At 42.7% G+C, this 27,466-nt stretch overlaps 1 protein-coding gene across 1 annotated transcript in view; it reads left to right on the top strand.

The window, feature by feature from the left end:
* The window catches only part of LOC133825832 (uncharacterized), a 40,709-nt gene extending 24,623 nt beyond the window's left edge, over window positions 1–16,086 (top strand). The window contains exon 6 of the mRNA XM_062258727.1: window positions 15,959–16,086. Coding sequence (XP_062114711.1) covers window positions 15,959–16,086 — 128 coding nt within the window. The remainder of the gene's footprint in view (window positions 1–15,958) is intronic.
* The last annotated feature ends 11,380 nt before the right edge of the window (window positions 16,087–27,466 follow it).

Here is a 27,466-nt window from a genome sequence, read left to right on the forward strand (position 1 = left end):
AAGTTAACTTCTAAGTTTTGTGACCCGGTTAAAACCAAGATATGACTTAGTTCGCGTTAACCCTTATACATATCTCGAGCTCTTTAAGAAGAGCAACGATCCATAGATAAGAATCAACATCTAAGTCGTTAAGGAGACCTGGTTATATCCAGGTACCATATGCCCCCCAAGTAACTGGAAAAAGGTCTTTCGTGGTTACTTTAAGATTACACTTGCAAATAAAAAGAAAAAATTGATTTTTATTAATACATAAAAAGTGGCCTTCCAGGCCTTACAAGTGGGTCATTGATAATATTTCTTTAAGTGGATGGCGTTCCAAGTCTGTGGGACTGCCGCTCCATCAAGTCGAGCTAACTTATAAGTTCCTTCCTTGATGACTTCAATGACCTGGTACGGTCCTTCCCAGTTCGGTCCCAAGACTCCATCTTTGGGATCTTTCCCGGCCAGGAAAACTCTCCTTAGGACCAAATCGCCAACGCTAAAGGTACGTTTTTTGACTTTAGTGTTGAAGTAGCGAGTGATCTTTTGCTGGTAATGGGTGAGCTGGAGTTACGAATCCTCTCGCCTTTCATCGATAAGGTCTAGGGAATGGCATAAGACCTCGTGGTTCCTATCTTGGTCGTAGGACTGGACTCTGTACGACAGAACTTTAACTTCCACGGGGAGGACTACTTCACTCCCAAAGGTTAGGGAGAAAGGAGTGTGACCCGTAGGAGTCCGATGTGAGGTCCGGTATGCCCAAAGGACCTGGGGGAGCTGTTCTGGCCAGACCCCCTTTGCCTCATCTAATCTTTTCTTGAGTCTCGCCTTTAGAGTCTTGTTGACAGCCTCGACCTGGCCGTTTGCTTGAGGATAGGCCACAGAGGAGAAGCTTTTCACAATTCCGTGCCTTTCACAAAATTCGGTGAACAGGTCGCTGTCGAACTAAGTGCCGTTGTCTTAGACAATTTTCTTCGGCAGGCCGAATCGACAGATGATGCATTTAACCACAAAGTCGAGTACCTTCTTCGATGTTATTGTTGCCAACGGCTCTGCCTTGGCCCACTTAGTAAAGTAGTCGATGGCTACCACGGCGTAACGGACCCCGCCCTTTCCGGTAGGCAGGGCGCCTACTAAATCTATCCCCCAAACGGCGAATGGCCAAGGGGCCGAGATCATTTTCAGTTCAAATGGAGGAGCTCGGGCAACCGCAGCGAAACGCTGGCACTTGTCGCACTTTTTCACATATGAAATCGAGTCTTTGGATAGAGTTGGCCAGTAATAACCTTGCCTGAGAACCTTTAAGGCCAGGCTTTGCCCCCCAGCATGGTCTCCGCAGAATCCTTCATGAATTTCCTGCAGGATGGCCTGTGCCTCACCTGGATGAACGCACCAGAGGAGAGGCAGGGAATGTCCACGTCGGTACAACACACCATCGACCAGCGTATACCTCGGAGATTGATACAAGATTCGCCGCGCATCGTTACGTCCCTCGGGCAACTTGCCCTCGGTGAGATACTCAATGACGGGAGTCATCCAGGTCGGCCTAGCATCAATCATCTCGACCTCTGCCCGATCTCCTTCTATACTTGGTTCTTTCAAGAATTCTATTGGCACCAACCCCAGGGTTTCTGTCTCTCCCGAGGTGGTGAGTTTGGCGAGAGCATCTGCATTGGCGTTCTGTTCCCGAGGTATCTGTTCGATCGATCCTCGCTCAAATGCGGACAGCTCAATTTTTAACTTCGCCAAATAGGCGGCCATCTTGGGTCCCCGCGCCTGATATTCGCCCAGAACCTGGTTTACCACGAGCTGGGAGTCACTGAAGCACTGGACGGAGCTCGCCTTTAACTCCTTAGCTACCCTCAGCCCAGCTAACAAAGCTTCGTACTCTGCCTCGTTGTTGGACGCCTTGAACCCGAACCTTAGCGCCGAGTGGAACCTATGTCCCTCGGGGGATATTAGAATTATTCCGGCCCCAGAGCCGCTCTCGTTAGATGAACCATCAACGAAGATCTTCCACGACGAATGCGGCGAGGCGATTTGAAGTAGGCCTTCTGATGGATCCTCCTGGAATCCCGTGCACTCCGCCACGAAGTCAGCCAATGCCTGACTTTTTATGGCAGTTCGGGGAGTATAGAAAATCTCGAACTGACTGAGTTCGACCGCCCACTTTAACAAACGTCCTGATGCTTCAGGCTTTTGCAAAACCTGCCTTAGAGGCTGATCGGTCATGACGTGTACCAAGTGGGACTGGAAATACGGTCTGAGCTTACGCGAGGCTGTGATTAGGCAAAACGCCAATTTTTCCATTAGTGGGTACCGTGACTCTGCTCCGAGGAGTCTCTTGCTGATGTAGTATTCTGGCTTTTGAACTTGGTCCTCTTCTCGTACTAGCACGGCGCTAGCTGCATCCTCAGTGACGGCCATGTAGAGGAAAAGAGGCTCTCCTGCCCTGGGCTTGGACAGCACGGGCGGTTCAGCCAGATGCGCCTTCAGATCGAGGAATGCGCTTTCGCACTCTACTGTCCACTCAAACTTCTTGTTTCCCCGGAGCAGGTTGTAGAAGGGCAAACACTTGTCGGTTGACTTGGAAATGAATCGGTTGAGTGTTGCCACCCTTCCTGTGAGGCCTTGGACATCTTTCCGCGACCTGGGGGAAGGAAGCTCGAGCAGTGACCTGATTTTGTCAGGGTTCGCCTCGATTCCTCGGGTATTGACTATGAACCCCAGGAATTTCCCCGATGCGACGCCGAATGTGCATTTCTGAGGATTGAGCCTCATGCCGTATTCCCGTAGTATTTTAAAACATTCTTCCAGGTCGGAAACATGGTTGTCGGCAGTCTTTGACTTTACGAGCATGTCATCAACATACACCTCCATGTTCTTTCCGATCTGGTCCGCGAACATTCTGTTTACTAGCCTCTGGTAGGTAGCTCCGGCATTCTTCAGGCCAAACGGCATGACCTTATAGCAATAGACATTCGTTGGGGTCATGAAGCTGGTATGCTCCTGGTTTGCCGGATTTATCGCGATCTGATTGTAGCCTGAGTACGCGTCCATGAAGGACATGAGCTCGTGCCTCGCCGTAGCATCCACCAGCTGATCGATCCTTGGCAATGGAAAGCAATCCTTGGGGCAGGCTTTATTCAGGTCGGAGAAGTCAATACAGGTCCGCCATTTCCCGTTGGGCTTTGGAACTAGCACGGGGTTGGCGACCCAAATTGGAAATTTGGCTTCGCGGATAAAGCCACACTTTTTGAGCCGGGCTACTTCTTCTTCTAGGGCTTCAGCTCGGGTTGTTCCTAAACGCCTTTGCTTTGAGATTTGGCAGGAACGCTTTTATCCAGATGGAGCGTGTGCATGATGACACTCGGGCTGATCCCCACCATGTCCTCGTGAGACCATGCGAATACGTCCAAGTTATTCTTCAGAAAAGTAATCAGCTCCGCCTTTCTCTTGTCGCAGAGGTTCTTCCCAAGCTTAACCGTCCGTGATGGATTTTGTTTATCAATGTTCACCTCCTAGAGCTCCTCAATAGCCTGGAGCTCGAACCTGTCCTCGCCTACTCGGGGGTCAATGTCCTCACTCAAGGCGATCTTTTCCTCTTCGGGATTCTGAGGTTTTTCAATCTCAGGAGCCGCCAAGGGTCCCTGAGATTCCTCCTCGCCCTGAACGGCCATTGCCAGCTGTCCGGGTTTAGACTTTCCCTTCATGGAAATGCTGTAGCATTCCCTGGCAGCGAGCTGATCGCCCTTGATGGTACAGATTCCTGTTGAAGTAGGGAACTTCATGGCGAGGTGTCGAATGGAAGTGATGGCCTCGAAAGCTATGAGCGTAGGTCGGCCCAAAATGGCGTTGTAGGCAGCGGAGCAGTCAATGACCACAAACTCAAGTAGCTTGGAGACTGTCCGAGACTCTTCTCCTAGGGTGATTACCAGCTCGATCGTCCCTATCGCTGCCGATAGCTCGCCTTTAGCTCAGCGACGGTTAGACCCATCTTTTCTAAGGTGGATCGGAATAGGAGGTTCACCGAGCTTCCGTTGTCCACCAACACTCTCCTCACTTTTCGGTTGGCGAGCTGGACTGATACGACCAAGGGATCATTATGGGGGAATTGGACATGGCCTACGTCTTCCTCCGTAAAAGTAATCGGTTGCTTCTCTAACCGCTGCTGTTTTGAATGTCGCTGCTCCGGGACGAACTCCGCCCCGTTGTGGGCCTTTAATTCGTTCACATACCTCTTCTGGGTGCCTCTGCTCGTGCCAGCCATGTGCGGTCCTCCAGAGATGGTGGATATCTCTCCCTCGACCACGGGAGGAGGGACGTCCTGATCTACCTGAGGCCCGGGCTGACTGACTGGGACTTCTGGAGCGGGACGATTCGCTGGGACCCTGTTTCGTGAGTACTGCGCCAAGGGGCCTGCTCGGATGAGAGTCTCTATCTCGTCTTTGAGATGCCTGCAGTCGTCAGTATTGTGGCCGACGTCGTTATGGAAACGGCAGAATTTTGAAGTATCTCTCTTTCCCTTGTGGTGTTTCAATGGCTCCGGCCTCTTCCAGGGGACCCGAGCAGCGTTGGCCAGGAAGATACTTTCCCTGGACTGGGTGAGCTCGGTATATGTTGTGAACACGAGCTTGAATTTATCCACAGACTTATTCTTCTTTTGAGCGTGCTGGCTGTTTTCACCATTTCCCTTTCTTTTGCCACCACCGGGCTGGTTGTTCTGCGCGACCTCGGGGATCGCCACCACGATCTCTGTCCCCGCTCCAGCGGGCTTCTCGGGAACCTGGCTGGTCCCCGCGGCTGAAGCTTCAGCTTCATCTAAGTTTATCCACTCTTGGGCTCTGTTAAGGAATTCGTTAAACGAGTTGACTCCTTTCCTCTGGATATCTTTCCACAGGTTTCCCCCGACCAGGATTCCGGTCCTCATGGCCATGAGTTTAGAGCTATCGTCAGCGTCTCTGGCTCGAGCAGCGACATTCGCGAATCTGCTCAAGTAGGCTTTCAGCGTCTCTCCGGGCTGCTGTCTCACGTTAGCTAGGGAATCAGCTTGGACTCGGGCGGCCTGGGAGGCGCGGAATGCCCTTTTGAAGTCAGCTGAGAAAGTCTTCCAGGAGCTGATTGACTTCCTTTTACTCTGCTTGAACCACTGCGTGGCAGGTCCGGTCAGTGTGGAAGGAAAGATCAAGCAACGCAGCTCCGGGCCAATGTTATGGGCCATCATTAGGGTGTTGAACATCCTTAAATGGTCCGACGGGTCTCCGTCCCCATTGAACTTTGACAAGTGAGGCATACGGAAGCCAGATGGGTATGCCGTCGCTGCTATGTTGGGGGCGAAGAGTTCCATTTCGTCGCCCGAATCATATTCGTCTTTTTCTTTTTCTAATAGGAGCTGCCTCATTAGTTCCTCCATCTGAGTCAGGCGCTCGAGGGTTTGGTCCTGAGATCCTGGGTTATTTCGGGGCTGTTCAACAGCTCCGGACCCATTGTACATATTAGGTGGGTTGTTGCCCCTCCTATCTTGAGATAGGTTATTTGGGACATTCCCTCCGTTACGTACTTCGGATCGGACTCCCGCCGAGCGGGCTGGGCTACCATCTCTAGCTCGATCCTCTCTGTGAGAGTTGAGGCGATCTCGAAGGTCGCCTCCCTGGGTGGTCTAGTGGCTCTGTGCTGAACTCAATCACTGACGCAGGTCTCCTCCGAAGAGATCACTCTGGCGGCTGCCGGTCCAATGACTCCTGTTGGACAGGCTTGGAGTGCGTCTTTGTCGGTGGCGACTTGATTCTTCTCCCGGCACCCTGCTACGCCAGGAAGGTCCGGCGGATGGCGGGTCTCTCCTACTACTCCCATAAGTCGGGATGTCTCGGACGGGCTGAGGAGACGGATATCTGATTGGAGAAGGAGGATGCCTGACTGGGGAGGCGATCCTAGTTCCGTCTGGACGGATCAAATTTGGTGGGGGCCTTTCGGCCCTGCCAGTATGCTGGTCCCGCTCTGGGCGAGCTGGACGAGGCGCAGGACGGTCTTCTGGGACGGGCTGGCGTCGCTGGCCCTCCCCAGATCTCCTTCGGGAATTTCCTCGAGCTCTCCTGGGCGTTCTCGAGGAAGGTTGAGAACTAGGAGTTGACATCCTGACCGAAGGGCTGTATTGCTGTTGTCCTGTCCCAGGCATTTCCCTGAAGTTTGCCTCTTTATGGTGCGATGAAGGGGTGGAGTTGGCTGTAGGAAGTCTATCCGGACGGCTATGCCTGGGCCGATTACCCCGGTGAGACTTAGGAGCCTCACCTTGCCTCTCTCCAACGTTAACGTTGGTTGTGAGAGGGGGTAGTCGGGCCAGAATATCCTGGATTTGCCGACCGGCTGCTGCTAACTGGCTCCTCAGTTGAGCATTCTCCATCTCCACCGCCGTATAATAACACGGGTTCGGATTAGGTGGCCGGGGCACTGAGCTACCAGTGTCGTCTTGGCCCGCCGGCTGCTTTCCTGGCCTCTGTTGGACTTCAGGAATTTGTTCATCAGGGATGGCAATATGGTGGGCCTCCTGCCCCTCCTGCTGCTCTGTTTCATTGCCATGCCTGGATCGAGTGGTCACCATAGTTGGATGTTTGTGGTAGCACTAATTGAACTTGCTCTCAATGAAAGCACCAAACTGTTGACGCGGTTCTTCGCCAACAGGTAATTAAGAGAAGGAGAGAAAGGGATTAGTGCTGAAAGTAGAACCGTCACAGATATGAAATCTTAGAGGATGAACTAGGTGACTCAAGACACGTTTTTAAGTGGTTCAAAGGTTAAAATCCTTCTACTCCACTAGTCAATATTATTGATATATTCTGGGCATTTGGTTACAAAGTATATATCTCTCCAGAGACTATTTTTTCCAACCCTTATCAACTCCCAGGGTCCCCATATTTATAGGAGAAGGCACCTGGAAGTTGGTAAGGAGGTCATCTCGTGACCTTCTTATTTGTCATGTCAACTCTGTGACATTCATGATTAATTCCTAAACCTGACACATAAGTATGGTCAAGTCGATAGGTAAGGAGATAATGGGCCGCACGGCCCAACCCAGCCGTGGGTGTCTGAATACGCACGTTCCTACTGCGTGTCCGAGAAGTCAGGGAGATATCGGACACGTGATGTCAGATATAGGCACGTTTATCTTGCGTGTGTTGACTTTACAAAGGGTCAGAGATCCATGAGCAGCTCGTTCCACGAGCTGCTCCCCTAACCCGACCTTCGGCCTTCAGACTCCTTCCCCCAGTCTTGGGCAACCTTGGCGAGTCCTTCAGGATACCTCGAGATAATAGAGTACGACCTCGAAAACAGGAGCTCCGCCCTGGGGAAATTTACGGACTAACCATGATTAGTCCGAGGCTCGACCTGCTAATCAGCCCGTGGGAAAACCAGGGCGTACACAAACTCTTTATCCATTTCTAGAACAACACCAAGATTCGAATAGAACTTCTTTAGCCAGACTATTTCCTTAGCTGCTTCTGACGTGGCTATGTACTCAGCCTCCATGGTGGAATCTGAGATTGCAGACTGCTTTACACTTCTCCAAATCACAGCTCCACCCCCAAGAGTAAACACCATTCCAGAAATAAACTTCGTGTCATCAACATCAGTCTAAAAATCTGAATCGGTGTAGCCAACAGGGTTCAGAACACCACCCTTGTAGACTAACATATAATCCCTAGTCCATATCAAATACTTCAGGATATGCTTAATTCCTATCCAATGTTCCGGTCCTGGGTTTGGCTGATACCTGCTCACTACTCCCACTGCATAGCAGATGTCTGGTCTAGTACACAACATGGCATACATCAGACTTCCAACTGCAGATGCGTAAGGAACTATTCTCATTGCATCTTCCTCTTCAGGAGTTTGGGTAGACTGCTTCTTTGAAAGATGAATTCCATGGCGGGAAGGTAGATGTCCTTTCTTGGAATTTTTCATTGAGAAACGTTCAAGCACTTTATCTATGTAAGCTGCTTGAGATAGAGCTAAGAGTCTGTTCTTTCTATCCCTGATGATCTGGATACCTAGAACATAACTTGCTTAACCCGAATCCTTCATCTGGAATTGAGTGCTCAGCCAATTCTTCACATCTGATAATTTCTTAACATTGTTTCCAATGAGTAAGATATCATCCACATAAAGAACCAGGAATACCACTATTTGATTTGCCTTCAGTTGGTAAACACAGGGCTCATCAATATTTTGTTCAAAGCCATAGGTTTTGATTATTTCATCAAACCTAATATTCCAGGAACGAAAAGCTTGCTTAAGTCCATAGATGGACCTATTCAACTTGCAAACTTTTCCTTCTTGTCCAGATACTTTAAATCCTTCTGGCTGATCCATATAAATGACTTCGTCAAGCTTTCCATTAAGAAAAGCTGTCTTGACGTCCATTTTCCAAATCTCATAGTCAAGAGCTGCTGCTATGGATATGAGGATGTGAATGGATTTGAGCATGGCTACCGAACTAAAAGTTTCCTCATAGTCCACACCTTCTCTTTGGGTATAACCCTTTGCCACTAATCGAGCTTTATAAGTCTCGATATTTCCATCAACACCTCATTTCTTCTTGTAGATCCACTTGCACCCAATGGTCGTAAAGTCACTAGGTGCATCCACAAGATCCCAGACGGAATTTGAGTTCATGGACTCCATTTACTGTTTCATGGCTTCGAGCCATAGTACCTTTTCAGGCCTAGCCATTGCCTATTTGAAAGACAATGTATCATCATCACTAGTGTCACCAACAACCATATTGGTTTCACCATCCAAACCATAGCGAACTGGGTTCCTAGAAACCCTCCCACTACGACGAGGCTCCGTGACTATTTGCTTAGGAACAGTGGTACTTTCTTCATTTAAATCGACTTGCGTCGGTTGGACGTGAAGAGTGGGAATTTCATCATCAACTCGCGTTGATGACGATGGAACATTGGTTGAAGTCAATTCTTTAACTATCTCCTCTAAAACTACTTTGCTGCGAGGTTTAAAGCTATGGACATAGTCATTTTCCAGAAAAGTAGTATTTGTAGAAGTAAACACTTTCTTTTCTGAATGACTATAGAAAAGTCCACCCCGAGTACCTTTAGGATAGCCAACAAACATGCAAACTTTAGTTCACGGTTCTAGCTTTCCCTCCTTTTTCCTCAGGACGTGAGCGGGACACCCCCAGATTCTATAATGGCATAAACTAGGTTCACGACCATTCCATCATTCTAAAGGTGTTTTGGGGATTGATTTTGACGGCAAGACATTGAGGATGTCGTTCGCGGTTTCAATTTCATGTCCCCAGAACAAAGTTGGTAGAGTTGAGTGACTAAGCATGCATCTAACCATTTCCAATAAAGTTCTGTTCCGTCATTCCGCTACACCATTATGTTGCGGAGTACTTGGGGCAGTAATTTGTGATAAAATCCCAAGTTCAATTAAATGATCTTGGAACTGCATATCCAAATATTCTCCACCCCTATCAGATCGCAAGATCTTTAACGTTTTACCTAATTGGTTCTGAGCCATTCCTAGGAATTCCTGAAACTTTGAAAATGTTTATGATTTCCTATGCATTAGGTAAAGACATGAGTATCTAGAGTAATCGTCAATGAAAGTGATGAAATACTAAAAACCACCCTTGGCTTGTACATTCAAAGGTCCACAAACATCTGAATGCACAAGACCAAGTGGTTCTTTGGCCCTATCACCCTTTGCAGAGAATGGACGCTTGGTCAGTTTGCCTTCTAGACAAGATTCACAGACAAGTAATTCATCTAAGGTGAGTTCCCTCAAAGGTCCATCCTTTGTAAGTGTTTGAATCCTATCATAGCCAATGTGACCTAGTCTCAAGTGCCATAAATACGTCATATTATTGTTATCGGTCTTTTGATGTTTATTGGTCCTAGGTTTAGCTACTTTGAATAAGTCATTATTAAGAGCAAGGGGTTTGTTAAGCCTGTTTTCCAAACATGCAATACACAATTGTGATCCATTGAAAGAAATATATATATTAAAACTTGTGAAAGTCATAACAAATCATTCTAATTGAAACATGGTAACTGAAATTAAATTTCTACTAAAATTCGGAATAAAAAATACATCTTTTAAAATTAAAAATTTATTTCCGAACTTCAGACGAGCTCTTCCTCTAGCTTGGACCGCAACGAACGCTCCGTTCCCAACTCTAAGCTTTAAGCCGCCTTCGTTCACTTCCTCCCACGATTCAAGAAGCTATAAAGAGTTACAAAAATGGTTAGTAGATCCAAAATCAATAATCAAAACAGAGTTATCATTCTCTAAAACACATGTTTCAAACATAAATGAACTATAATCATTACCTTTGTTTTTCGCTGCTAGAAACTTGGGGCAATCTCGTTTCAATGCCCCTTCTCTTTGCAGTGAAATCACTTATCTTTACCTTTTTTGTTTTTCTTGTTCTTCCCCTTAGGCGTCTGTGCACTTAGTTGTGCACTCGTCTTTGCAGCCTTTGCAGGCATGGGGTTGTTTATTTGTCCACCTTTCCTCTTGTTTCCTGCTTTTGAAGACGAAGCTGGATGAGCTTCAACCTTAGCTAGATCAGTAGCAACATCAGTAGTCTTATTTTCACTTCCTTTACTAGGTCCACCCATGACAGGTTCAATAATCTAAAGCTCGTTCATAAGCTGCGTCAAACCATAGTTGAGTTGAGCACGAACGTGCAGACACGGTGCCATCCGAGAATTTACGGTGCCATCACGAACATGCAGAGACGGTGCTATCCAAGCATTTATGGGACCATCATGAGCATTGACGATGCCATCAATAACGTGTGGACATGATGCTTGTTCTGGGGATTCATCAATCATGACGAATTCAGAGTTGTCCCCAATCAACTCTATGTTGATATTCTGCTTCCAATTAAGGAAGTTTTCTCTAGTGAGTTTCTCCATCGAAAGTTGAGAAAGGATGGGAGTAGACATAGCCACTATTTAGCTTAAAACTACAAATTATCAATAAAATAAAAATCAATCACATTTTCTCAATAAAACTTCTATTCACACATATACCAAAATATGTAAGATATGAGAAAAAAATACCAAAAACAATCATATCTCTATTTCTTTAGGTTTTTAACTAATCTATGATATCCTTGTCTCGGTTGGCGAGAGTAAAAAATACCACTAGTTAAATAGAGTTGTAAACTCATTTAATAATGGACACCATTATTAACAACCTACTATTCGATCAAAATAAGAAAACAAAATCTCTTATTTTATGAGCTAGACCCACGGTTTCAATAATCATAGATTTAATCCTAGTAGTCACCGTAGGGGTGAGTCTAGTAGAATTTGACCTATAATTATCTATCTTTCAAAATCTAACCTTGTCAAAATAGCTAATGAACACCTTCCGTAGGGGGACGAATCAAAGCGCCTCGAGGCCCCATTAAGCTATTGACTATGTTAAACCAACAGTGGAGATCGAATAAAATTCTTAAAATAAGCTCATTATAAAATTAAAAATAGTAGTTCTATTATTTATTTTAGAAAATTAGTTACTATGGTTTTCCAAAAAAAAAATTAAACAAATTAAAATTTTTAAAACCAAAGTCCTATAATTTCCTATTAATTCTAAAGTTTCACATTGAAACAAATTCAATTAATTTAGAATTAATTTGTTGCTAATCCATATTTAGGTTTAACTAATATAATGAACCTATACAATTAAGTCCAACTCAGGTAAATGGGCCTTAACAATTGGGCATGTATGGAGGAAGGCTGAGTCCAGTATGTCGTTCCCACTACAAATGCCCCATATCTTCCATACAAGGTCCAAAAGGCAAGAATATAAACCTTCGTTTTATTAATTGTTATTAATTGATTAGGCCCACTATAGTCATGCAAAGCAAATGAGCCTTGACAAGTGGAATCACCCACAAGAGAGGAATTTAAACTTTACATTTTCTAATGGGCCCAAATAAAACCTATCATTTTATAAATATTTTATTTGGCAAAATACCATATATCTAACAAACATATGGACCACTATATGCATCTAAGCTCAATTGCAAAAATATCACATATAGTGCAAACAGACATGTTATAATTGGATGGGCCTAATCATGTTACTATATGAGCGATTCTATGAATTTATGCAAAAATACCACAATTTATTTCATTTGCAAAAATACCACAATTAATTATCTAGAATTTATCAAAAAATTCAAATTAAATAATTTTTTACAAAAAAGAAGTCAATTTAAATTAAATTTATCAACAATAGTTAATTTAAATTTCATTTATCAACAATCAACTTGGTTTTAGGTTAATTTGAAAAAAAAAATATTAATTTAATTTAAATAGGATTTATCAAAAATTAACCAAAGTTAATTTAAATCACATTTATTAAAAAATATATGTTATTAATTGGCTGAAAAAAAAATGATATTTTTCAAAATTTAACAAATTTTAAATTTTAAAATCAATATATTAACTATTTTCCAAAAATATCTTGTGTTGTTATATCTATTAGCTAATATTTTAACCATTTAAAAAATATATAAATAGTTATAACAACCCTAAAATATCTCAAAATAGTTAAACAAACTCTAATATCCATAAAAATATCTAACTAACAATATTCAAATTTCAAATAATTTAAATATTAAAAACTATAGAATAAAAAGATATTTATATTTTCAAATAAAGATTTAATAAAAAAAAAATCAAGAATTTAAATGAAAATATCTTAAATATCTGATATCATAATTATAATATTTTAATATATTAAAAGATTTAAAATTATGTTGTTAGTCTTTTTTTAAATTTGAATTTAGATCTTTGTAGAAAATATCTAATTATTTAAATCTCAACTAACAAAAATATCTTATTTTTTAAAAAAAAATTTAAATACAAAACAAATCTGATATTTTTTGCTTTGATTATAAATAATAAATATCCACAATTTTAATTTTCTTTAATTAAATTTTTTTTTTGGATGAATAGTACCTGTGGGTACTGTTCACCGTAGCTGTGCGCGCGGGTGGCGCGCGGGCGGCAGGCGGCAGGCGGGTGCGCGCACGCATGGGGAGCCAGGCCAAATTTTTTTGAGTAATTTTTCAAACCAAAACCATTTTCCAATTAATTTTTAACATGTTTTACACAAAATAAAACATATATAAAAATTAATAGCATAGAAAACACAACAAAATAACCTAAAAATTGCTAAAATTCACATAAAATCTATATGCTTCATAAAATAATGAAAACCATCAAATTATTCAAACATATCAAATAATCCAATTATAAACATGTTCATGCATGAAAATAAAGATTACCAAAGGCTCTGAGGCCAGTTGTTAGATTAGCTTATACAAGATCTTTATTTATTTTCATGTATATCTAATATTAAGCAAATTAATACGAGATAGCCTAAAACATGTTTCTAAAATTGAATTCAAGGAGAAACAAAGAATAGAATACTTACAGTATATGCAGCGGAATGAAAGAGTAATTCCTTCAGTTTTTCTAACTCTTATATCCTCTCTGTCGTAGAGTATTATCAAGAAACTGAACCAATCTTCTATTTTCTTCATAGCCTTCCAATGTATCCTTAGAATCACCTAGACTAGTGTGGGAAATTCTCAACACATGAGATAGATACAGAGAAGAAGAAGAGAAAATAATCAAAGAGGCTTAGAAAATGACTTGTGTTTAGAGAGAATCTAAAACTATCAGAAAACTAGTGATTAAACTTATCTGTCGTCTCAGAAATCTGAACTTATGACTTCTCTCTAAGCACTCCTTTTATAGACTCCATTAGGCCATTTAATTTAATTAAAAAATCAATAAAATAATAGTCATTTTAAAGGCCTAGGTCGAAATTATAATGGGCTTTAGGCCCGTGAAATTTCCCATTTGATTATAAGCCCATTGGACTTAAAAACAAGGCTTGTATTATTTTCTATTGATTTAATTAATTAAATAATTATTTAAATCCTTTATCAAATTAATTATTTATAATTTGAACCTTTGATTTAAATTTATTTATTAATTTAGATACCAATTTATCTTAATTAATAAATCTGCCATAATTTCTCATTTTTTCTCAAAATTACACAACTCTGTAAAACTATCCAAAATTGACCTGGTCAACTTTGATAATTCTAATTGATAATTAAATCAATTAATTGAGACTATCTAGATGATTTTATCCAAGGTACAATGGGGACCATGGGCCTATGAAATCAAGCGCCAATAAATTATCATAAATCTAACAAATAAATTTACTAACTTATTAATTCCTCGTGACTCCACTATAGACTCGGAATTGCACTCTTGAATTCTTTGAACGCTCTATAACAAATATATATACGCTATTAATTATCCATTGTTACAACCATAATTGTCACTCAATCCTCTATAGATGGTCTACAATGAGATAGGACTAAAATACTGTTTTACCCCTCATTGTATTTTATCCTTAAAAGACTTAGTTCCTTGTAAATGATATTTCAGTAAACTAATTTAATTATTGAAATGAGATCTCTATCATTTAACACCTTGAACCAAACTAAAAGGAAACCATCGTTTCACTTCTTCATTAGAAGCTATAGATGTTCATATCTATGATTAGCACTCCCACTCAATTATACTACCGAGTTCCCAAGATGTAAGTATGGGCTAGTCGTAGGGTAAGCTAGTAACGAACAAGTCAAAGAACTCAAATAATACAATCAGTTAGAATACTAACCACTCATAATTGAGATTGAATTGACCTATGGTCAACTATATGATATGACTAGAATAGATAATAACGGTATGTTTACTTATCTTATCGACTGTCAATATCGGTCCTGTCCGATGTAACAAATACATTCGATCTTATCTACTTTGCTAATGTTCTGGAAAGAACTTTACACTGTAATGTGTAAGTAGATCATATCGTAGATTGGAAAGTCAGCGTAAATCCGGTGCACTGACTAATCATAGGACTAACTTATTTTGAACATATAATCATATTTATATTCCACTGTGATTACGTCACTATAAATAAGATTAGCTATATGCTCGGGATTTAATAGAAGTTTATATTAAATAAATAATCATGAAAATAAACACATGTGAGCAAAGTGATTGACCAAGTCAAAAAATGATTTCTATTCTTTTACTGATAATAAAATGAGATTACAAAGAATTTGAGCTTTAATTAGGGCATAAAATCCCAACAGGAAAGTACTTCCAGGAGTACTTTTTAACACCAGACACGGTCGCCAACAATCTGGCCTTCATTGAAGGAGGTAAATTATTTATTCACTGGTCGTTTAATTTCCTTTTGCTTTTTTGCCCATTCCTTAGAACCTTGGTGTCATTCATGTCCATCGCATCGACTAGCTACCACCATAAACATGGAGATACGAGTAGCATCCTTGGCCAGCATGACAAATATTGAAAAAAGTGTCAAAGAGCTGGTCATGTAGACCAATCTAAGGTTAGTTGGCCTTCTGGCACCTCACCAGGATGTGAGGGAGTCAACTGCGGGAAGTGCTACTGGGGGAGAAATTCCCGAGCAGCATCAAGATGTGTCACAACCCCTGAGGAGGGCAATGAGAGTGACCATCAGGGAACCGTCCAGCACCCCACGAGCAGCTGCTGCTCCTGCTCAAAAAGGAAAACGCAAGCAGAAGGTCTCTGAGCATCCCGAGCCTATTCTTGAGTCTTCTGATGAGAACGTTCTAACTTCTCACTTTTAGAAAGTTTTCCCATTCCCTGTCATTTATTTGACGGGGACGACAACTTTAAATACACACCTAATTTAAATTCAGACTTCTTCAAGGCAGAGAGTGAGTGTAGCAGTAGTACAATAAGTAATGTAGCGACCAGTAGTTGTAGCTCGGGTATTTTACTTGTAATTTCTTTGATCTTATTTCCTTGATTTAGTAGGTACCTCCACCTATATTGCCTGATTGTTTGCTTCTATATTGCAGTCATGCCGGCTGAAGATCTATTCGACCTGTATAGTGAATCTGACCTTGTTGCTCCTGTGAGCAAGAAAAAGGGGAGCAGGCAACATCGTGGAGAAAGCAGCAGCAACCCTCCAACAAAAAAGGCTTGAACCAGGGATCCTCCAGCACCAGTTCCTTCCAAGGAAACAACACCTCCTCCAGCTCCCATCAACCAGTCGTCTCCACTAGCCCCCGTCGACCAGACACGTCCTCCAGCGCCTACCAACCCAACTCCTCCACCTCCCGCTGAACAGACCCCTCCTGATCAGACTTGAGAGTCTTTGACGAACATGGTTCTCAATTCGACCAAAGATAGGATGACAAAGCTATTGAGGCACCGACGCAGCCGAGAGGCCATCAACAATACTAACTCCATGGAAGTCGATCAGATCTTTAACCGTGCATTGAATGAAGTGCTCAGCGTAAGTTACCATTTTTTGCTAAGCTTTATTTGTTTATCTTCTCACTTTATTCCCACTAACAATTTTACCTTTTTCTTGATCACAGGGAGTTCTAACCATGAGTGCGGGCTAGCGCCGCTTGGGGGCCCTGATTGCTCAATACGAGAAGAGGCTTGGTGAGCAGCTCAAAGCGTCCGAGGATAGACATCCTGAGGAGCTTAAGATGGCTGAGGTGAAATACACCGAGTGGCTCGAGGCAGCCGAGAAGAAAAATGCTGAACTGCTCGAACAGAAGACCAAGCTGGCTGAAGAGCTGAAATAGCACCAGGCTGCCTTGACCAAAGCCATCGAAACTAAAGAGAAGCACAAGGAGGCTTCTTTGCTTAATTTCAAGGAAGCCTCTAAGCTTCAAGATGATCTGGTCATCAGCAGAAAGGAGACTGAGGGATTGGAGGAACTCATCAAAGAGCTCGAGGAGACAAATGTCAAGAACCTGGAGAGATACAAGGGAGACACTTTTAAATGCTTCTATATTTTCTAGAAGCATAATTGTGGGGCAGACTTCAGCTATCTATCAGAGCGTATGAGGCAGTCTGAGATAAACAGGTGTCTGGCTCCCCTTGAAGAGGAGGAGAGAGCGAAATTTCCAACATCCCTCAAAATCTCTTTGGCTATGGGCATCAATGGCGTAGACTAGGAAATTGGGGCCTCCGTCAACCAGAAAATTCCTCAAGATCCTCCTACTTCATAATTTCTTTTATTTAAATTTGTAACTTGGGACACACGGACCTCGGTTCGTAGTGTTAAGACAATATATTTTTTGCTGCACGGGCAGCTTTTTCTTTTGAATAGAGAATTACATACAAGCAGTAACTGCTCGCGGTGTAAAACAATTTACTTTTAATATTTAGATATTATTATACTTGCAATATATTACAACATCCTGCTCGCATGACCGAACTTAGCATAAACTTTGGTTTGATTTAACAAAATTTTGAAAAATACTCCAAGTACCGTAGCATGCTTTAACTTATTTTTCTCGTGTGTTTACATATACTTGTCGATATGCTTTGCTTACTAGGTACCTTATATGTCCCCCAAGTGATTGAGGAGCTTTAGGTGCTCAATCACTTGCCTTGACCAAGACCTGTTCGAACATTACTGCACGTAATAAAGATTTATAAAATATGATAATATAGCAAAACAACACACGTAATGAGAAAATACTAGTAATAAATACAATAATTGGCAAGATTGACTGGCTGCGCACAATCCCTTTTTATTTCTCATAATAAATGGACAATCGTGTTTGTACGAGTGATCAAAAATTTGATCTTACACTTATAAGCAATTAGCCATATGGCTGACTAACCCTTGTTCATAAACGTGTAAAAAGTGAAATTAATACAAGCCAATTCTTTAAAAAGAACTATTTATTGATAATACTTGCGCAGGTGTTCTCCATTCCAATAGCAAGGAATGAGATCTCCATTTAAGAAAGCAAGTTTGTAGGTGCCTGGTTGAAGGACTTCTTGGATTTAGTATGGCCCTTCCCAGTTAGGTCCAAGCACTCCAGCAGCTTGATCGCGGGTGTTGAGAAAAACTCTTCTCAGTACCAAATCTCCCACATTAAATTTTATTTCACCTACTTTAGAGTTGAAGTATTGGGCGACCTTTTGTTGGTAAGCTGCTACTCGAAGTTGGGCTTGCTCACGCCTTTCACCAACCAAGTCCAGAGATTCCATCAATAACTGGCTATTAACGTCTTGATCGTATGCCAACCTTCAGTGTGAGGGCAGATCTAATTGAACAGGCAACATAGCTTCATACCCATAGGCTTAGGAAAATGGAGTATGGCCTGTTGCTGTTCAATGAGATGTTCTATACAACCAGAGGACTTCAGGCAAGTGCTCTGGCCATGCCCCCTTCACTTCTTCAAGCCTTTTCTTAAGAGTATCCTTTAGTGTCTTGTTGACAGCCTCAACTTGTCTGTTTTCCTGTAGATGAGCTACAGAACTAAAACTTTTTATAATCCCATGCCTTTCGCAAAATTCGGTGAACGGATCACTGTCAAACTGTGTTCCGTTGTCTGAGACAATTTTTCTTGGCAATCCATAGTGACACAGAATGTTCTTGACCACAAAATCCAGAACCTTCTTGGTCGTGGTAGTCGCAAGTGGCTCAGCTTCAACCCACTTCGTGAAGTAGTCAATAGCAACCACAACATACTTGTAATGCCCTAAACTCCAGGGACCGTTACGGTGTGCATTTTAAACAGTGCTAAACTCACTAATCGAGTCATTTGGCCATAATCGTTTAACTAAGTATGATTAACGGTTTAGGGTTAAAATTTTTGGTTAAGATATAACGTTTCACTAAAATGTTTACTGTATACATTGGGATCCAAAAAATATAATTTAATGGTCAATTACAAGAAAATATTTACAACTAGCCGATCTAAGCAGAAAAATAGGGTTTAACCCTAGCTCCTCTTTCAACCCTCGGCCGTGGCGGTCGAGCACCCGAAAATGTACACATCATCACCTAAGCTCTCCAACTCAAGGATGGTCCAGCTTTCTTTTTGCCTTTACCTACACCACATAGCACCCGTGAGCCAAAGCCCAGCAAGAAAACTCAATATGATCATGAACAGTAATAACATGTCATCAAATCATAATGTGCATGTCTAGCAATAATATCCATAATCACGCATGCGAGCATGTACAAATAAATGTTTGTGGAGACCTGCACTCTGAGTAGATGACTAGTAAGTCTCTCACTCTGAGGTAGATGACTAGTAAGTCAATCTCTATCACATGACTAGTAAGTCAATCTCTGTCAGATGACTAGTAAGTCATTCTCGGTTAGATAACTAGTAAGTCAATCTCGGTTAGATGACTAGTAAGTCAATCGCTGTGGTCCCATACCCTCATAGCCATGTGACGTGTAGGTCACCTTAGTCATTCCGACTCTGGCTCTAAGTAACAATTCTTTAGACTAGACAATCGCTTTTAGTTTGCATCGAACTTGAGGTCAGTCCGGAATTAATGCTCATGATGAGTCATTCAATGTAGATGTCGATTAGATCTAATCTTTCATTGGCTCTGTGTTCATGATGCTTATGCCGCTCCTGACTCTTAGGTCAATAACATACGACCAGTGCTCAAAACTAGTGTCGAACTTGACTAGTAAGTCACAGCTTCACAGCTACTTCTGACACCATTGCCAATTCTAACTAGTAAGTCAGTGCCATTAACAAGTAAGCAAGATTTACTAAGCATTTGATATGCAATCCATGTCCACATTTAAACACTCAACATGCCTCAATAATAACCATGCATGTCATATGGGGTGCAATTTTCTAACCTCTGGTTCGAGCGAGAAATAACAAATGAACGACCCTTGAGAACGATCGATCCTTTAATCCCTTAGCGGTCACCTAGTCATAACCAAATACAATCTCTGATTAATGAAATCCAAAATAATAGGGTCTTGACCTAAACCTCACTCCCGGGACCCTGAATTGTACCCTAACGGTGACTAGATTCAATCCCGAGCCTCAGGAATTGAAACCCCGAGCCAAAAACCCTTAAAAACATCCAAAACATGCATCTGAGAAAACAGGGTAGCGCTATAGCACTACCCCCCTAGCGCTACAACCAGGGGCATTTTGCCCTAGCTAGCGCTGTAGCGCTACCCTTTGGGCACTATGGCGCTAGAACCAGGCAGAAATGGCCCTGGTTCTTCCTCCTTCGAATCCTCCATTTCAAACCTGAAAAATAAGCTTCCAAACTCCATTTAAACTCCCAAATGAACCCAAATATAATCTACACATATCCTAGGCATCACAACCCAAGTAACCCTAGCCAAAACTTCCATCAAACTCTCGACTTTCCAACTCAAAAACCAAATTGAAACTCGAAATGAAAACAGAGTAAGAACAAGATGTTCTATGGTTAAAAACTCACCTCAATCTCAGCAACACACCCTCTTCAATGGTAGAACCCAACACTAGCTTATCACAGCTTGGTTCCCTAGCTTGATTCCTCAAAAGAAGCTTCAAAATCCAAAGAGAAATGGGAGAGAAATGATGTACGGGAGAAGGAAAGGATGATGCTCTGCTTTTTTCTACAGCCTTCTAAACCTTAATGGCTTAAACATATCCTTTAGGGTGAAAAGACCTAAATGCCCTCATGCCTAAATAAAATCCTTAACTGCCACCAAGGGCAAAATCATCCTTTCCCACCTATCTTGTTAATCATAATTAGGACCCTCCAATTCCCACTATTATCAATATTCTCAGATGGTAATAAATCATATCCATTTACCCTTTAATTCCCGGCAATGTTCTAATCACCAAATTACCCCGAGACTCACCCCGAGCCCTGAAACTAATCCTGTTATGACCCGACCGAAAACTTGCATTTAGAGATCGTCTCATGCCAAATGGCTCGAAAAAAATCCACATATAATGTGGTATTATTTGTAATTCACCCACATGCATGAAAATACACAGTCACGCCCTCAATGGGCCAAATTACCAAAATGTGGACCCATATGCATGCATTTATCATCATATAATAATATAATTCACATAAACATGCATATAATCATTTATTAATATAATAAATCAATTATGGCCCTCCCGGCCTCCTAATCAAGGTCCTAAACCTTATTAGGAAATTTGGGGCATTACAACTATCCCCTCCTTACAGAAATTTCGTCCTCAAAATTTATCTAAACCGCCCGGAATATGAATTCTGCACAACTGATTCCTGTTTCCCAGGTCGTTCCATCGACCTCACGGTCTCTGTAACCTTCCCTTGACTCAAGGTATAATTTTTTTCCTCAAAACTTTATTCTTTCTACCTCACATCTAAACTGGCTATTCCTTACAGGATAACTTAGCCTCAATCTCCAGATTCTCATAACTCAACTCTTGAGTTCCTTCCCACCCATGTCCTCAACATGGAAATATAAAATACACTGTATACAACTGACAGTGCCAAAGACGTGGCCAATCCAAAGGCTACTTGACCGGTCCTATCCAGGATTCAAACGATCTTTTCTACTCTAGAGCTCAACTTGCTTTTACATCTTCACCCCTTTCCATGGTGATACTTTAAAGAAGATACAATCTTCTACTTGGAATTCCATGTTCCTGCATCTCAAATCAATATAATTTTTTTCCATTTACTCTGAGATGTGAGCATCCAGGCTCTAACCCAGGTCGTTCCATCGACCTCACGGTCTCTGTAACCTTCCCTTGACTCAAGGTATAATTTTTTTCCTCAAAACTTTATTCTTTCTACCTCACATCTAAACTGGCTATTCCTTACAGGATAACTTAGCCTCAATCTCCAGATTCTCATAACTCAACTCTTGAGTTCCTTCCCACCCATGTCCTCAACATGGAAATATAAAATACACTGTATACAACTGACAGTGCCAAAGACGTGGCCAATCCAAAGGCTACTTGACCGGTCCTATCCAGGATTCAAACGATCTTTTCTACTCTAGAGCTCAACTTGCTTTTACATCTTCACCCCTTTCCATGGTGATACTTTAAAGAAGATACAATCTTCTACTTGGAATTCCATGTTCCTGCATCTCAAATCAATATAATTTTTTTCCATTTACTCTGAGATGTGAGCATCCAGGCTCTAACCTTTTCAAAAACCTTCATGCTCCCCTGAACTACCTCAGGATCCAGATACAATATCTCATTCATCTTATAAGATGTTCTTCCAATAATAATTGGATAACTCTCTCTCTGATAATATAGACCTTGAATTCCATTAAGTCATACTACCTCTCTCACACAAAGATCTGAATACTGATCAGCTGTGATACTCATCCTTACTAATAGAAGTGGCTCACTTTCAATACTGGTCCATAATGACCCAATCCAAATCACGCTGACCTACTATCCTGGGTAGCCCCGCCGCGAAACCCATCACGATGTTTTCTTATTTCCACTATGGAATATCCAAAGGCTATAATGACCTTACTGGTTTCTGATACTCTGTCTTGACTTGCTAACAGGTTAAGAACTTTGCCATGTATTCTATTTTATTCCTCTCCATCCCAGACCATCAATATTAAGCTTTTCAAACCCTGATACACTGTCATGATGCCTGAATGAAGATAATAAAAGAGGATAATATGAGATTCATCCAGAATCTCCCAATAAATCTCAGTGTCCTTCAGATCCCAAATCCAATCCTTATACCTCATTAAATGCATACCTGACACTGCATAACCCTTAGCTAATCCAGCTAAGACAATGCTCTCAATTCTGCCATCTGCGGTTCACTTAAATGTCTTTCCTTTGTTCTTCTCTGAGACAGTAATCTCAAGCATAAAACTAGTCACCTGGCCCACTAGAAACTCTACTCTAGTTCTGGTCAGATCCTTTAACCAACATGATGCATAGGCAATCCCTTTCTCCCTGCCACTAAGGTGCCATCTTTGAAATATCCTCTTCCCGTACCTTGAGCTGGTCATACCCGGACCGTAGATCAATCTTTGAAAACACGGTTGCCCCTTGAAGTTGATCAAACAAATCGTTAATTCGGGGTAGCGGGTACTTATCCTTAATTTTCACATTATACAACTCTTCGCAATCTATGCACATCCGCATACTTTCGTCCTTCTTCCTCACAAATAGAATTAGTGCTCCCCATGGCGAATGGATTGGTCTAATGAAACCCAAGTCTAAGAGTTCTTGTAGCTGCATCTTAAACTCCTTGAGTTTGGTCGGTGCCATCCGGTATGGTGCCTTTGAAATAGGCTCGGTGCCCAGTACTAATTCGATTGTGAAGTCTATCTCCCGTGTCGGGGGCAATCCTGGTAGTCGTCTGGAAATACCTCTGTGAATTCCTTTATAATGTGGATGTCTCCAACCTTTAGTGGTGTTTCCTTTACCACATCCATGACATTGGCTAAGAATGCGTGACATCCTTTATCTATCATCCTCTGAGCTTTGAGAGATGAAATAAGCGGCATACATAGTCCTAAATTTTTTCCCATATAGCATAGTTTATGACCGTCAGGAGTCTCGAACATCAATTGCTTATGTCTGCAATTGATGGTTGCGCCATGCCTTGCTAGCAAATCCATACCCAGTATTGCGTCGAAGTATTTAATCTCTAACTCTATCAGGTCTCCTTGTAGTTCTACGTCCTCAATTTTGATCGGTATGCGCCCGTACTATCCGTGATGATAGGACTACTTCACCCGAAGGCAACTATGTCACAAACCTAGTTCTACAAGGTTTGTCTAATTTCTCTATCATTCCTAACGAGATATACGAGTATATTGCTCTCAAATAAAATAATATCGAACATACATTATTGAGGATAAAAATCTAACTTGTAACCAATTTATTGCGAGCATCAGCTTCTCCTTGGGTTAAAGCAAATACCCTGGCAGGAACCATTGTATTGTCCATTTTCTCCTCTTGCTTGAGCTGGGGACACTAACTCCTTCGGTGACCTTCCTGACCACAGTTGAAGCATCCTTTGGTGTTTGTACGGCACTCACCAGGATTTTTCTTTTGGCACTTAGCACATTGTTGGTATTCTAGATAACCCGGTCTATTATCTCCATTGTTCGTCCGTGCCCTTTTATCGTTATCAGACTGCTTATTGTCAGGATGCCTTCTTTTCTGACCATTACTATTGTTGTTGCTAGACTGATGGCTGTTGTGGTTGTTGTTTTGACCATTCTGAGGTTGACTCTATTGTTTAGGCTCATGTTTACTAGCTTCCTCTTTACTAACATTAGCCTGAAGCCTTTTCTACTTCTATAGTCATTTCTAAAGCATTGATGTAAGTAGTGGTTCTAGGGTTTGCTAGCTTAACCCCTGACTCAATCTTTGGTTTAAGTCCTCTAACGAACTTGGTCACCCTCAGAAAGTTAGTTGGAACCAACTCTGGTGCAAACTTGGCTAATCTATCGAACTGCTGAGCATACTCCGCTATCGCCAAGTTGCCCTGCTTTAGACTAGTGAACTCCTCGACCCTTGTGGCGATGACTACCGAGTTGTAGTACTTTTTGTGGAACAGCTCCACAAATCTAGTCCATGTCATGGTGGCAACGTCATGAGTCTGTTGAACTAAGTCCCACCATATTCTAGCATCCTTCTTAAGCAGAGACGAAATGCAGGATATGTGATCTGCGTTGCTGAGATTCATGTGTGCTAGGATCGACTCTACATTTCTGAGCCATTCTTCTGCCTCGAAGGGGTCTGTTGTCCCTTCAAACTTTGGAGCGTGTTGCTTATGAAACCGCTCGTAGATTGGCTCCATGTACTAAGCTGGGTATGGCGCATAATTTTCAATTGGCCATCCCCCATAAGGACCTACTTGATAGGGTGCTTGAGCCATTTTCTGAGGCTGCGATTATGGCTGAGGCTGAGTCTGTTGTCGCTGTTGCTACAACAATTCTTCCACTTGTTTTCGTAGCCTCATAATTTCTGCAGTGTTGTCGACCAGCAGCGGCGGTGCACTTCGGTTAGTAGCAGCAGTGGTTGCACGCCTTCCCCTTCTTCGAACTGGAGGGGCTTCATTAGTCTCAGAAGCGATGTTGGAGGCATTGACATTCGTGCGTGCAGACCTTCTGAGCGACATCTTCAGCAAAAGTTCTAACAGTAGAGAACATGTTATAACTTACCCTAATGGGCTCTAAGGAAAAACTTAATCTAAGCAAACATAACTCGGACCTACTAATTATGATTTCTTATGAAAAATTATGTAAGCCTTCTTTATGATTAGGGTGTGTTTCTAAACATAGAAAAATAAGCCATCTTTATAATTTACTAAGTCTGTTTCAAATCATCCTATGTGACTTCCCTCTTCAACATGTTGTCCCACAACTTGCTTCCTGGGCGCACCCCGGCAGTAATGGCAATTTTTAACTCTCGGCGGGTTAGGCTCCCCACTTTCGCGGCCTCCATATTGAACCTGTGAATGTAGCTCTTCAGGCTCTCATTTTCCCCTTGCTTCACGTTGGCCAGGCTGGTGCCTGACATCGTGTAGTCCTGCACGGCGTGGTGCTGTTGGAGGAATTCATCAGAAAACTGCTGCCAGGACCTGATGGACCCCGACCTTAATCTTTTGAACCATTTGTAGGCGGGTCCTTTCAATGTGACGACGAAGCAGTGGCACCTGGCTCCACTACCAATTCCTCTCAGTTTCATCAGGTCGTTAAATGCGTCCAGGTGGTACTTTGGATCCGTGCTTCCTTCGTAGGGGGTCATATTGGGTTCCTTAAAGTTGGCAGGGAGCCGGATGGCCTGAATCTCCCTCATGAAGGGTGACTCATGGTCGAACTCTTCCTCAAAAGCCTGACCGCCAGAGGTGGTGATGATCTTGCTTCGCAGGCTCCTCATTTATGTGTCCAGGTCCTGCCTCCTCTTGCTTAGAGAGTCCCTCAAAGCGGACGGGTTAAGATCTGCCTTTACCTTGCCCTCTCGAGGCGCCATAGGGGGCGTGGTCCCTTTACCCGCCCTCTTTTTATTGAGCTCCTCCCGTAAATCCGAGGGTGCTCTTTTAGAGGTGACCTCATCCTCGTTGCGAGGGGCAGTGTTGGTCCTTGGCTTCGGTGGTTCAGGATGTTCGCATTGGTTCGCTCCGGGGGTGTTACTAGTAGAGTGTCGGGTCCTCCCATCATCTACTGGTACGGTGGTCTCTACCCCCTCCCGACCTTTCTCCTCCCTCTTGGGCAAGGTCACGCTTGACTTACCCTGCAATAGGCCATTCAGCACCTCTTGCATATTCTCCAGGGTGGTCTCCAACCTTTGGTGCTTACGGTGGAGCTCACGTATTTCTTCTTCATAGAATCTATATTTCGAACTCGAGCTCACGGAATGGACCCGGGGATGCTTATCATGCCTACGCATAGAGGGGCCCGGGTCCTGCCGGCCGGAGTTCGGTACTTGGGGTGGTCTAGGGAGCGGGAACTCGTTAGCATTTCCCGGTGGTGCTCTTGGAGGACTCTCTACAGGAGGGATGCCCAGTGACGAGGCCTCTTTATCACCCTCGTGAACCTCAGGGTCCCTTGGGGGCTCCACCTCTGTAACGCCCTACTTCCTTAGAGCCGTTACTAAGTGAGTTTTTAAGACAAAACAGTGTGCAATGAACTCGCTAACCGAGGTTTTGAAACAAAAGTGTGACTAATTAAATGTTAAGGCTGTAATCTTTAAAAATGCGTTGTTTCAATAAAAACTTCAAGTAATAAACATTTGGGATCCCAAAATAATGTTTGAAAGCTATTTACATCTTGAAATAAGTTTACAGTTGATCATTTCTAAAATCATAGATTATTACAGCCATTTTCAAATAAACCCCCAACCAAAGCAGTCGGGCAGGCCAAACATGTACGCGTCGCTTCACGCTCTCCGTACTCATGGTTGGTTGACTCAGTCATTGCCCTTACCTGCAACACAGAGCACCCGTGAGCCGAAGCCCAGCAAGAAAACTCATGCAGAACATAACATATGCAGTTTATCATAACAGATAATCCACAGATAAACAAGTCAACCGTTAGACTAAGCAAACACGGCCAAGCCGCCCCAGAGCCTTACCGAAGCCTGGGGTATCGGTTCTCACCGCGAGGATAACTCATGTATCCCTTGGGTCCCACCCTGAATATAGCATAACACATGTATCCACCGGGCCCCGCCCTGACTATAGCATCCCATGTGTTGTGTGTTACTTTCGGCCCCACGGCCGCCCCGGCCTACGCCGTACTCGGCCCTTGCCGTTCATTTCATCACAATCACACATATAGTACATTCGAAATAATCATTCACACACATCATGATTCATTTAAGGTTAAACATTTGCACATAAAACAATCTGGGGCCATGCCCTATTCTCGGGTGTTACGGTTTTCTTACCTGCATTCCGAGCTTCCTGATGCACTGAAGCCGCGAGCACGGTCCTCTAGCACGAGCCTCTCCAATAGCCTAGTCACAACACACAAGAAACATCCCTCAATACTAATCAACCCAAAACCACTTCCCGGGACCAATCCCGCACTCTCGGGACCTCTAAATCCATAAAACAAAACATCGGAACCATCC

This window comes from Humulus lupulus, chromosome 1 (assembly GCF_963169125.1).
Source record: "Humulus lupulus chromosome 1, drHumLupu1.1, whole genome shotgun sequence".
NCBI lineage: Eukaryota > Viridiplantae > Streptophyta > Magnoliopsida > Rosales > Cannabaceae > Humulus > Humulus lupulus.